Consider the following 12197-nt stretch of genomic DNA (forward strand, 5'->3'; position numbering starts at 1 on the left):
CTAAGATGCCTCGAAAAGCTCTGGAGTGGGGACAGAGGCTGACAGGAGGGATGCTTGGAGCTGCCCCACCCCAAACAGGTCTTGTGCCACAGGGAAGGGGCTGCCCAGTGCCACAGGCACCAGGCCCAGCTCAGGACAATGACAGAAGACACAGAGGTCAGGGAATTCCCTGGGAGCTGAGCTCACTTTATTGCCTGTCAGCAGTGACACCTTCCAGCCAGGAAGCGACTCCCAAGACCCTTCCCATCCCCACCCCAGGACAGGGAGACCTCCCACAGGCCCTGTGGGACCCTCCAGCTCAGTCCCAGGAGGTGTCCAACACCTTCTCTCTCGAGCCAGGTCTCCCATCTTCCGTGGCCATCCCACCTCCTCCTTTTGAGCCCAGGGTAAATCTGTGCTGGGGAAATGACACAGCCAGAGGCACTGGAAAACTTCAAATTTCCCTTCCATGACCAAGATGGTTAAAGGCTACCTGAGCAGCAGGGTACAGGTCCCAGCAGGTGACAGCTCCCCCTGGCTCCGCTGCTTCCAAGGAGGAGCCAGGTCACTGGGGCAGGAGCACCTGGAGCCATCCTCCTTCCACTCCATGCTCTGCAGGAGCCAGAAAGGACATGAGATGGACGAGAGGAACAGTCAGGTCAGTCAAACTCTGATGGATCCTTGGACATTCCCACAGGAGCAGCTCCCAGATCAGCTCACTTAGGTCTTTCCTGGGTCGTCAGCTGCTCGTGGTCACATCTACTCTTTGCCCCCCAGCAAGGGAAAGGATGACAAAAATTGCTCCTTGCAGTTTATAAAGCATCACTTGGAGGCTGCTTCTCATTTCCTGGTCTTGGTGCCTGGTCAGCTTGAGCCCAGCCAGCCGGACACCAGCCCTGGCCAGGGGTCTGTGCCTCCAGCTCTGTCCAGTCTGGTGAGACGTGTCTGACCTGGTGCTTGTTTGAAAGACCAAGGCCAGGGCTGGCAACTAAAACTGGAAAATATTTTAGATTCTTTTTAAAACCAAGTTCTGCACCAGGTCCAGATTCCAGGCTTGGCTCGGGACAAGTTCATCTTCTGGGCATCACCCCCAGTGCCAGAGGGGATTCTGTATGGATGGCAAGACCATCTCCATGGCTTAAAATACAAGCACTGGCGTCCTTTATTTAGGCACATGAGCAAGAGTCCAAGGCTTCAGTTCAAGGGCTGAGGAACCAGGTGGGCAGGTGAGGTCTGGTCATGTCCTGGTGCTTCTCCTACCCCATGGCAATTGCCCAGCTCAGGAGGGATCATCAGTGTCCACCCTGGACAGGAGATGGGCGACCTGGGCTTTCTGTGGCCCGGTGATGTGCTGAGCCATCTGCACGATGCAGTCCATGGTCAGCTCGGGGTTGGCCTGGAGCAAGCTGCAAGGCACAGGGCAATTTCCTGAGAGGCCCAAGTGAGAACTGCCTGGTGTTCATCCCCTGCTGTTCCCACGCCAGGGATCAGCATGCCACTTCTCATCCCAGCTCCCACAGGTACTCACCTCCGGATGTGCTTGAGGATGTAGTCCCGCTTCAGGTACTTGATGTTCTCCCTGATGGCCGACTGGGTGCCGTCCTGCTGCTGCATGTGCTTCTCCAGCCACTCCACCACCACCTGGTTGTTGTCCCAGAGGTAGCCCTGGGGAAAGCAGCACCGTGGGCAGGGGATCCTGCTGCCTGCACAGCCCAAACTCCCCCTTCCTCCTGGAGCCTCAAATGCAGGCATTGGGATTTTTCTTCCCAGTCCTGCACCTATGGCACGGCACACTCCCCCATGTTGCAGCCACGGGGTAAAAAGTTCAATCTGCAAGCTGAAATTCAGGAAACATTTGCAAACCATTTAAAATGCAAAAAGGTTCTCTTGCAGGTCCTACTTCCTGAGGCAGTCACAGCAATGTGCGTGTCATTTGAGAGCAGCTCAAATGCTAAAGACCCCAGTTTTGCCCTGGGAAGCCCTGTCATGGCAGAAAATAATTATCTGGGGACCACTTTGCCACCGCTGAGCACCAGCACCCAACTGGGGTCACCTGATTTGAAGAGCCAGCCCTCGCTCAGGGCCGCTTCACCGCCCATCCTCACACATTCCCACAACACACTGAGGCACCACTGAAACCTCTGAATGATGGGAGAACGAGGTGAGATCCCTCGGGATGCCCTGGCTGTGGAGGTGCCTCAGGAAGCGGGGGCTGGAGGTACCTTTTCAGCTCCTTCCGTCTCCATGAACCAGCGCCGCAGCATGGACTGGATGTGGATGTGGCTGAGCTCGCTGTTGGCCTTCAGCACCTCCCCCTTCACCATCTCCTCCAGCAGCAGCCGCCGCAGCCGCCAGTAGAGGAAGGAACGGGCGCTCTTCCACTCCAGGATGTCCTGCGGAAACCGGAGCACAGCCCGGGTTTGCCGGCGGCTGCTCGCTCCCAGCTCCGGCGGGATGGAGGGCAGAGAGCAGCCCCGGGGCAGGGATGTCACAGGAAGGGGATTTTCTCCCCGCCTTTGTCTGTCACCTCAGAGCCCTCCCCTGTTGCCGGCTCACCGTGATGACCCCTTTCTCCTGCATGCGGCCCGGGGTGTCGTGCAGGTCAGCGAAGCGCACGGCCACCTGGTGGTACACGGGCAGCAGCAGCTCCTCCCGCGCCTTCAGCTGCTTCTCCAGCTCCCTGCGCTCCCCCTCCGACAGCTCGGGGGTCCCTGTGGGACACAGCGGGCTGAGCAGCCCCCTGGTGATGCCACCACGGGGTCCCCTCTGTGCTCCCACATCAGCCACCACGCCCAGAGCCACGGCTCTTTCCTTGGCGCACTGACACCACAGCCACAGAGGCCACGGCCACCAAGAGGTCGCACCGCGCTCAGCGCCTGCCACGGGAGAGGGGAGGCGGCATTTGCAAGGACTTTGTGGGACTGTGCTGTAACACAGGGGCAAGGAGCTCCCAGTGCATCAGGAACCGATTCAACCCGGCCATCCTTCATCTCAAAGCACGGGAGAAGACCCCAGCCCCATTTAACCCATTGACAGAGCCCCCAGGAGATACAGGTGCTCTAAAGCACCACCACATCCTCCCAGCTCCACCAACAGAAAAGACACAAAGAATTTTTCCAGAGGGACACCAAAGGACTCCTGGTGGTTGCCACTGAAGTGCTTGAGCCTCATGTTTAACTTACACTACCCATGTCCACAACCCTAAACTCCCTTCCTTCCCTTACCCAACTGCTCCACCAGCTTGGCATAGACTGTATCGATCCTTCTCATGGTCTTCACCAAATCCTTCTTTCTGAACTTGATCTCCACTGTTCCTCCAGGCTCCAAAATGCCTCCCCTGGAAGGGACATTTGGTAAAGCAAGGTCTGCATGGGAGAATAAATTCTAGGGCAAGATGTCCAGGCAGCTGACACACAGAGGTGTTCTGGATGACCCACAGGTGTTCTGGATGCTGACCTGCTCTCCTTGTCGGCGTAGAGCTCCACGTGCAGGGGGTTGATGGTGGAGTCGATGACCACCCAGGAGCCGCCGCGCAGCTCCGCGTGGGGAGGGATGTACACCAGGACAGGCTGCTTGAAGTCCCGCAGGCTGTCCACGATGAAGGCGCCGAACTTCAGCATCTGGTCGTACATGTCTGAAAGCCAAAGGGACTCAGGGGCTGGGTGTCCCAACTGCCACTGCCCCAGCCTCCTCCCAGCTGCCCAAAGCCACCTTCTCCACTGGAGACACAAAGCACCCCAAAATCAACCAGCGGGAAGCCACCAACCCATGGGACCTGTGCACTGCCATGCCCCATGACCTCCCCAGCCCAACCCCACATCCCAGAGTGGTGCAGACCCTGGTAGGCTGGGCCGTCCCACGACCCCGTGGGGTGGCAGAGGTTTGTCACACCATGGGAATCAAGCACGGGTACCTTTCATGCCGCTGGAGAAGCCTCTCCAGTTGGCAAAGATCATCAGTGGGAGGTGCTCCCGGTTGAAATCCCGAATGGCCTGGGCTGTTTTAAAAGCAGAGTCTGGGAACCACACCTGCCCAGCCTGCTGGATTATCTGGAAAAGACAGTGAGCAGCTGAGACTGTGCCAGTTCTTCCTGGAATGCTGCATGAAACAGCTGGAAGAAAACAAAATACCCCAGCATCCTTGATTTCACCTGAATTAAGGAAAATCAAGACATGCCCAAGGATCACTGCTCCCTTCCCTCCCCTCCAGCCTCCTCTCAGATGCCACCTGGCCTCAGCTGTACCCTACTCACCTTTGCCTCCGAGTCCAGGTTGGCGGGGTCGGCGGGTATCATCACCTCCACGGTGCGGGTCTCAACAGCGATGACGCCCACGGGGAGACCTCCCAGCCTGCAGCAGGGCAGGGTGGGCTCAGCAAGGCCAGCTCCCTCCCACCCCAGCCCCACTAGAGAGCTGCTCCCCTTCCACCATCCCAAAAGCAGTGCCACAGCCAGGGCTCGAAGGTGAGTGGGCACACATGCAGGATCCCAGCTCCATCCCTGCTCCCAGCAGTACCTCGCTCTGCCAACCACAACGGTCTGAGCCCACGGCTTCATGATCTCCATGAAGCTGCCCTGGTCAAAGAAGCCACTCTGCCAGGTCTCCTTGAGAGCTGTGGAGCACAGGAGAACATGGAATGGTGCAAGGGTGAGCACTGAAGGGCTCCTGAGCACCAACCCACAGCCAAGAGCACCTTCTGCACCTACAAGATGCATTTGGGAGCAGTGCTGCAGAGGCCTTGGGTTGTTCTCACTTACTTGGATGGGGTCTCCCTGCCAGCATCCACCTGGGGTCATAGGGGACTTTGGAAGGGACAAAATCAATTTCTCTTTCAACAGGGTCACTTATGGCAGTGACAGGCACTGGGCTCTGGTTATCCTGCAGGAGAGACCCCGAGGGCAGGTCACCAGCCAGGTATGGGTGACACCCCCCACCTCCACCCTGCAGCACCCTCCTACCTTGGGTATGTACGAGAGCCACTGCAGGATGGTGTAGACCCCCTCGAAGTCATCTGGGACGGTGACATGGGAAACGCCATTGTTGTGCATGATCTGCACTCCTCCCAGCTGGTTGTTGGATGTGTAAACCTCCCGTCCCAGCACCTAGACAGAGTTCCCAAGGGAAATGCATGGGGCTCTGCTGACACAGGAGCTGCTCCCTTGCTCTGTTTGTCAGCCCAAACCTCTGCACAGGCACATTCCCTCTGGGCTGAGGCTGAATTTCCACCTCTGTCCAGGCTGATGTTAAAGTGAAAGGATCCTGCTTTACTGCACAGGTTTAGTGAACCCAGTTTCAATTCAGCTCAAACCAATGGGATTCTACCCAGAGATGGGTCCTGTCCCTGGGGAGGGGTCCCAAGGCACCTCTGCCATCCCACCCTACCCCAGGAGCAATTCCCTGGCCCCCAAAGCAACACCAAAAAGCTGTGGGGGGTCATTCTCTCCCTGCTCAGTGAGACCAGCACAGCTGCAGCTCCCCCAGAGAGGTCCCATGAGATGATACACAGCGAGCTGCCACCTCTTCCTAAGGGGCAGGGAAGGAGCCCACACAGGTAGTGGTGGGAAGGACAGTGCCATGGAGGACATGCAGCCAGAGCTTGGTACCTTGTTGAGAGCCGTGACACCCGTGAGGATGATGTGGGAATTCTCCACCTGGATGACACGCTGGCCCAGCCTCACCAGGTAGGCACCGATCCCGATGGCACGACAGGTCACCTGGGCACACACACACAGACACGTGGGGTCACTGGGGCTGCAGCACAGACCATGAGCACCTGGAGAAGGCTGCTCTGATGGGCTCAGCCTCCTTGTTGCAGCCCATTATCCCTCCTAGGGTGACGTTAAGAGCCAGCAGGAGAGAGGGGAGCAGCAGAGAGGGGAAGGGGAGCAGCTGTACCATGCTGATGGTCACTATTTCATCATAGGCACGGGAGGATTCCCCAGCAATGGTACCAGCAGCTCTCAGGTTTTCCACCCCAAATCCATTGTCCTTCCCAATGATGTCCAGGAGGACATACCTGTGGGGAAAGTGGAGCCGTGGTGTGGGAAGCACTCACCTGCATGATGTGCCTGGCAGGATGCTGAGGTGGGAGCTGCATCCTGGTGGGGTGTAGGGCAGAGCTTGGGATATCTCCGTGTGTCTCATGGGATATGGGACTCACCTGGACTCGCCGCCTTCCTCCACGTGCTCACAGCGCACCGAGTTCATGGTGCTGATCCTTGTGTAGTCCTGGGGAGTCAGGTACAGGTACCTGAAGCCCTGCCAAGAAAAAGGAGGAGGATGAGTTGTGGAGCCCCACATACACATACTCATGTGGGACATGGCCTTTTCCCAAACCATGCTGTGCAGCAGCTCAGGGACCAGAGCTGGACAGAGCAGCCATGCCAGCACTGGCACCTCCACCTCCACCACCTGGGAGAAGCCAAAGGAACCATCCCCACGGTGCTGGGTGCAGGTGTGGCCTCACCGCCTGCTCCAAACCCACAATTTGACATCCCGGTCTAGCTCTGGTCATTCCTTCCCCAGGTAAACCCTCTGTTGTTCCCTGTGCTGAAGGAGGGGAGGTGCCCACACACCTTGTAGGGCTCAGCTGGGTCCACCCAGGCCACCTGGAACATGTGCTTGATCTCGTCGGCGAAGCCGATGCGGGCGCCGCTGTTGGCAGCGATGTAGATGCGGGGGATGCCCTCGGCCCGCGCCAGCTCCGAGGCCCTCAGGAACACCAGGTCCTCCTCAGGCCCAAAGGAGCCGATCTTGTGCGTGATGTCATTGCAAATGAGCACAATATCCCGGCCTTTGGGGTACTCGGGGGTCTTCAGCTTCATTTTAAAAGCAACCATCCCCGCCTGGCTCGAAACAGCACAAGATTACAGGGCAGAATCCTCCCAAGAATCCCAGAAGCATGGAATTCACCAGGTTGGAAAAGACCTCCAAGATCATTGAGTCTAACTCTTGACCAATCACCACCTTGTCAGCTAGACCAGAGCACTGAGTGCCATGGCCAAGAGACACAAGGGCTGAACTGCAGGTGGCATTAACCAACAGACAAAATGGTTGAGGAGCATCTCCCAAGCTTTAAACACAGCCAGATGGAGCCACCAGCCATTCCCACCTGCTTCCCCTGCCCAATTCCCAAATCACTCCCTGCTACCTCGTTCCCTCCAGGGACCCTGTTCATCTGCACAAGGTGCCCCTGCGAGTCCAGGACTAGCTCAGTGTAGGTCAGGATGTCTTTGGGGTACAGGTCCGAGGAGCCCCACAGCTTGAAGAGAGCCTGTGGAGACACAGCACATGGCTTGGTATGGTTTGGCTTGGAAGAGACCTTAAAGACCATCTAGTTTCAGGAATTTCAAGAGCTAGGAATTGGTGTAGAAATGTTTCACATAACCAAAAGTGTTGGGGCTTGGGCTCTTTTTGTTTTCTCATTTGACAGCTCAAGGAGAGGGACCTTTTCATCAGGTGGGAATTTTTGGGGAGGGTGGGGATGAAGAGCAAACACAGTAATTTGGAGCTTCTTTTTGCTCAGCCAGACTCACCTGCCTGATCATCTCCGGGAAGTCGTACACGTAGGTGGTGCCCAAGGACTGCGCCTGGAACCGCTTGGCCTGAAGCAGGTCCTTGGTGACGTAGGGGGTGTTGATGAGCATCCCATGCTGCGGCCCCTGCTTGTCCCCATACGACTGGAACATGATCTGGAGAGGAGAGCAGAGCGTTGGCTGCCTTCCCTGGATGTCATGGTGACTCTTCTGCTGGAGCACTGCTGACCCTTGCTTGGCCAAGGTGATTTTCCACCCATTGTTTTGCTATTGAGGGGACTGTCACACTACTGTGCTGCCAGTACCAGTGACACCCTAACACTGACCTTGACCTTCAGCACTCAAAACTGCCCAGCTCCACACCAGCATCACCCCAAGGAACCCAGCTGGATAAAGCTCAATGCATTTTGGAGCAAAGTATCACACTGAGGAATCCAACTGGATGGAGCTCAGCACACTTTGAACAAAGCACCACCCCAAGGAATCCAGCTGGATGCAGACAGATAGGAATGAAACCAATCCAGCTGTGGGAATGCTGTTGGAAGTCTGGGGGCTCTGGGCAGACCAGCACTTCAGGTCCACAAGGAGTTTTGCAGAAGCCGCCCCAGAGCTCTGATGGAGCCCAGCATCACCCAGGCAGCCACCGTTGGGTTCCTGGAGTCACCACTGGGGTTACTCACGCTGCCAGTGCCGGGGTCCCTCACTTCCTTGTAGAGGCTGATGTCCAGGTAATATCCAGACTCATTGGTGAGGAAGAGGCGGATGGGGATGGCGGTGGCAGTGGGCGTCAGGCGGATGTTGATCTTCACCTCGGCCTGCAGCACCCGCAGCTTCCAGAGGCGGCTGCCGTAGCGCATCACCATGGAGCGCACCGACTCCTCGATCTGCGCACGGGATGGCACACGGCTGGGTCGGTGGCCCCAGGGACAACACTGAGCACACCATGCCAAGGCTGGAGCAGCCCTGTTGCATCTCCACCCCAAAGAGCCATTTCAGATTTGGGTGAGATCCTTCTCTCTCTCCATGCCTCCTGGTTGGGCCCGGTGCTGATATCCACCCTCTCCACAGGGGACAGGGAGAGATGGTGGCGGGTGGTCCTGAGCACAGGGGATGACAAAACCTCCATCTCCACATCAGGGGAACCTTTCCAGGACAGAGGAAGCAGGACCCCAAGAAACACACCTTGGAGGGGTCCATGATGACGGTGGGCACGAAGTTGAGGAAGATGTGGTTGCAGTCAGTGCGCACAATGGTGTTGTTGAAGGCCACCTCCAGCTCATCCATGGCCTCCAGGAGCAGCCGCTCGCCCTCGTTCTGCAGGTACTCGAAGGAGGCCTCCTGTGATGGAGCAGGTGGCTCAGCAGGGGCCAGGCCACCCCTGCACCCTCACTGTGCCCCCGCGGGCCCCTGTGCCACCCTGCCTTGGTGATGAGGTCGGAGTGGCGCACGATGGCGCGGATGAAGAAGCGGTAGTCGGTGGTCTCGGCGCCCGCCTGCACCCTGGCAGCCCCCAGGTACAGGTGCATCTTGTGGTTGGCACAGGGGATGGCCGTCAGGTCGAAGTTGCGCATGCGGCTCAGCTCCAGCTGGAAGGCGAGCGCCGGCTCCAGGTGCCGGTAGATCCGATCCTCTGCGAACTGCCAGGCACAGCCGTGAGCCAGGGCCAGGCCGGTGCCACGCCAGCACCGTTCCCACTGCTCCCACAGGATCTTACCTCGTCCCTGGCTCTGAACGTGAAAAGCTTCGGGAATTCTCTCTGCGGCAAAAGGGAGAGAGAAGGCAACATGAATAGTCCTGGCCTGCGGAGGATTGTTCTGATTCTCCATTAAAAAGAAAAAACCTGGCAGGCTTTGCTCTCCTGCAAAGGGAAAAGGGCTGGGAGGGATTGATTAGGTTGGATTTTAGGAGGAAATTCCTCCCTGTGAGGGTGGGGAGGCCCTGGCACAGGCTGCCCAGAGAAGCTGTGGCTGCCCCATCCCTGGAAGTGTCCAAGGCCAGGCTGAATGGCGCTTGGAGCAACCTGGGATAGTGGAGAGTTCCACCCAATGGCAGGGAGTGGAATGGGATGAACTTTAAGGTCCCTTCCCACCCAAACCACTCTGGGCTTCTACTCTGTGATGGCTTCTGTGGCTCTGCAGGAGCCATGTTACTGGAAACATGAGCAGGATAAAGGATGATACAGGAGATGAATCACTCATTGAATGGCTCATTAATTAATTCCCAGCTCCTGAAGCACAGTGGGTCCATCCATCACTCAGGTGATGGTGTTTATAGATGTCAGAGGCTGTTGCACTCACCTGCTGGGCAATGAGGAACGTGATTCTCCGGAGACCATACTCAACAAGGATATTTTTCTACATGGAAACAGAAGATGCCACCAGTCATGAGAGCTTAAACATCTCCACCAAGGCAGCAAACACAACCCAAGCTGCAGCAATTTGGGGTACACGGCATGGAGAGGAGGCAGTGCCTTGGGGTACAGTGTTCTGGCTTGCAAGGTTTACAAAAAGAGGGTCCAGCCCCAGTGACAGACCTTGGACTGGGCAAAGGCTCTGAAGATGGGCACCAGCTTCTCGTCTTCCACGTGGTCAGCTGAGCAGAGCGCGATGTTGAGGATGTGGATTGGCTCCTCACGGATGTTCTGGCAACAAAACCCTACAGTCAACCCTGGCCAGCAGCATCACTGCTGTCCCAGCACCACCTGGGGGTATCAGCAGCAACTTCATGCCCACCTTGGCATCCTCCTCATCGTAGGTGGTGGCCTGTGCCTCACTGAGGAGCCTGCTGTCTGACGGAGAGTTGGCGAAGCATGAGATCACTTCATCGAAGTTCCTGCCCAAACAGCAGGGATGGGGTCACAGGCCAGCACATTGTGCCCACCCCCTGCCTGAAGGGACAGTGCCAGGGACCCGCTGTGACAGTGTGACAGGGACACAGGTACCAGCACAACAGCCCCACGGCAAACCCACAGCTCATGAAAGGCAGCTCTGAGCCCTGCTGTGTTCATGGGCAGAGGGGTTTAACCTGTGCCCCAGGTTCTACATGTCCCCAAAAGCCACCTGGTGCCCCCACGAGGTAAGTGTTGTACTGAGAATACCCAGTCTGCAGCTGTGGTGGGAACTGGAGCTGCCTCCAGCACCGCCCAGCTGCCCCCAACTGTGACTCTTCCACCCCATTTTGCTCTCCAACAACTGCAGTGGCAACCAAAATACACAAACACTGGCCAGGCATGTCCCTGCACCCCCACCTTGTGAAGTCCTCAAATCTGCGGAAGGCCACCATGACTCCCATCCGCTGGCTTGTGGGGGAAAAGCCACTGTCCATGAAGAGCTCAGTGCTGTGCCGGGCCAGGTCAGGGTTGGAGATGCTGATAGGGACTGACATCCTGCCATGGGAAGCAAGTGTCAGCTGTGGGGGAGGCACCGTGTGGGACCACATCTCCCACAGGGGACCCTGACCCGGAGAGGGCTCATCCTGCTCCACTGCCAACGGGACAGCGCAGTGGCAGCTCCTGCTTTGCATGGAAGGGATGATACAAACTCGCCAGCTTTGTGGAAAGTCCAGGGGAGCAGGACAGGTGTGTGGGAGGGACCCCTGTACCTGTTGGGGTGGGAGGAGGGCAGCATGAACTCGAACTCCACGAGGCAGGTGCCATCAGAGAGCTGCTGGTGCTGCAGGCTGTTCAGCTCGTAGGCGATGTACCCCCGCCGCACGTACACCTGTGAGGGGACACAGGAGGTACCGCCGTGGCCCTGCCACCCCTGGGCCCCCCATGCCACCCTCAGGCCCCCTCTGTGCCCCCCAGCCCTCACCTCCAGCGCTGCCATGCGCACCACCTCGTTGGTGTGGTAGAAGAACACAGGAAGTACATCAAAAATGGAGGTTTCTGACAGGATCAGTTTCTGCGGGAAGAAAGCAAAATTTAGGGCAAGGATGAAGTGAGACCTCCCTGCCCTATTGAGGGGGTCCCTCAATGTGGAACTCAGTAGGGTGCCCTGGAACACCCAGCCCACCATGGGGACACCACTAGAGCCAGACATGAATCCACATGTCTGTTCCCTGCCAGAGTGTGGAGCAACGGATGGGGACTGGCAGCACTGGGGTGCAACCCCTCCTCTGCTCCACACAGCCACTGCAGCAAGGCTTTGAGTGCTTTTTAGCTATTTTTAAGACTAAACCACTTGCAGCCAGAATCCCTCCCCGAAGCCACCCAAACTCCCTCTGGAAAAACAAGCAATTCCCAACCTTCAGGTTCTCAGGGCAGTACTCGTGTCCATACATGTCGATAGCGGAGATGAAGATGGACTCAACCTGGTTGTGCCGCAGCTCGTAGGAGGGCATGTGAGAGGCAATGAGCACCTGCCAGGGCAGAGAGCAGCTGGGAGCATGGGGGACAGGGATGGGGACAGGAATGGGATGGCACCACATCATGCTGGCTGACCTGCCGGGCTCTCAGCGCCACTTTGGAGTGCTCAGTCTTGCTGAGTTGTGTCAGTTCGTGGAGGATGGTCGTCAGCTCATCTGTCAACGTGGGGTCACGGCCACACAGCTGGTCCTGCAATGTCATAACACCATGGCTCAGCTCAGGCTCCTCGCTGTGCAGGATGGCTTCATCCCAAACCCCAGCTCCACATGGAATGGCTTCATCCTGCATCCCAGTCCCACATGGGATGGCTTCATCCTG

General features: G+C 57.5%; 1 protein-coding gene across 1 annotated transcript in view; it reads right to left on the minus strand.

Moving 5' to 3' along the window:
• Positions 1 to 165: 165 nt before the first annotated feature.
• ACACB (acetyl-CoA carboxylase beta) overlaps positions 166 to 12197 on the minus strand; it is a 21670-nt gene continuing 9638 nt past the window's right edge. Inside the window, exons 24-52 of the mRNA XM_042034708.1 lie at positions 11955 to 12068; positions 11759 to 11872; positions 11326 to 11415; positions 11114 to 11232; positions 10761 to 10898; positions 10246 to 10345; positions 10047 to 10154; positions 9811 to 9867; positions 9228 to 9269; positions 8935 to 9150; positions 8696 to 8851; positions 8194 to 8397; positions 7514 to 7669; positions 7129 to 7251; positions 6554 to 6823; positions 6139 to 6236; positions 5874 to 5994; positions 5582 to 5692; positions 4937 to 5080; positions 4736 to 4856; positions 4494 to 4590; positions 4232 to 4328; positions 3893 to 4028; positions 3436 to 3613; positions 3204 to 3316; positions 2536 to 2690; positions 2202 to 2372; positions 1508 to 1644; positions 166 to 1385 (exon numbers count right to left, since the gene is read on the minus strand). Coding sequence (XP_041890642.1) covers positions 1259 to 1385; positions 1508 to 1644; positions 2202 to 2372; positions 2536 to 2690; positions 3204 to 3316; positions 3436 to 3613; positions 3893 to 4028; positions 4232 to 4328; positions 4494 to 4590; positions 4736 to 4856; positions 4937 to 5080; positions 5582 to 5692; positions 5874 to 5994; positions 6139 to 6236; positions 6554 to 6823; positions 7129 to 7251; positions 7514 to 7669; positions 8194 to 8397; positions 8696 to 8851; positions 8935 to 9150; positions 9228 to 9269; positions 9811 to 9867; positions 10047 to 10154; positions 10246 to 10345; positions 10761 to 10898; positions 11114 to 11232; positions 11326 to 11415; positions 11759 to 11872; positions 11955 to 12068 — 3813 coding nt within the window. The 3' untranslated portion in view covers positions 166 to 1258. The remainder of the gene's footprint in view (positions 1386 to 1507; positions 1645 to 2201; positions 2373 to 2535; positions 2691 to 3203; positions 3317 to 3435; positions 3614 to 3892; positions 4029 to 4231; positions 4329 to 4493; positions 4591 to 4735; positions 4857 to 4936; positions 5081 to 5581; positions 5693 to 5873; positions 5995 to 6138; positions 6237 to 6553; positions 6824 to 7128; positions 7252 to 7513; positions 7670 to 8193; positions 8398 to 8695; positions 8852 to 8934; positions 9151 to 9227; positions 9270 to 9810; positions 9868 to 10046; positions 10155 to 10245; positions 10346 to 10760; positions 10899 to 11113; positions 11233 to 11325; positions 11416 to 11758; positions 11873 to 11954; positions 12069 to 12197) is intronic.

This window comes from Corvus kubaryi, unplaced genomic scaffold (assembly GCF_017639235.1).
Source record: "Corvus kubaryi isolate FWS band 111438036 unplaced genomic scaffold, C.kubaryi_AGA036_p1.0 37382, whole genome shotgun sequence".
In the NCBI taxonomy this organism is placed as follows: domain Eukaryota; kingdom Metazoa; phylum Chordata; class Aves; order Passeriformes; family Corvidae; genus Corvus; species Corvus kubaryi.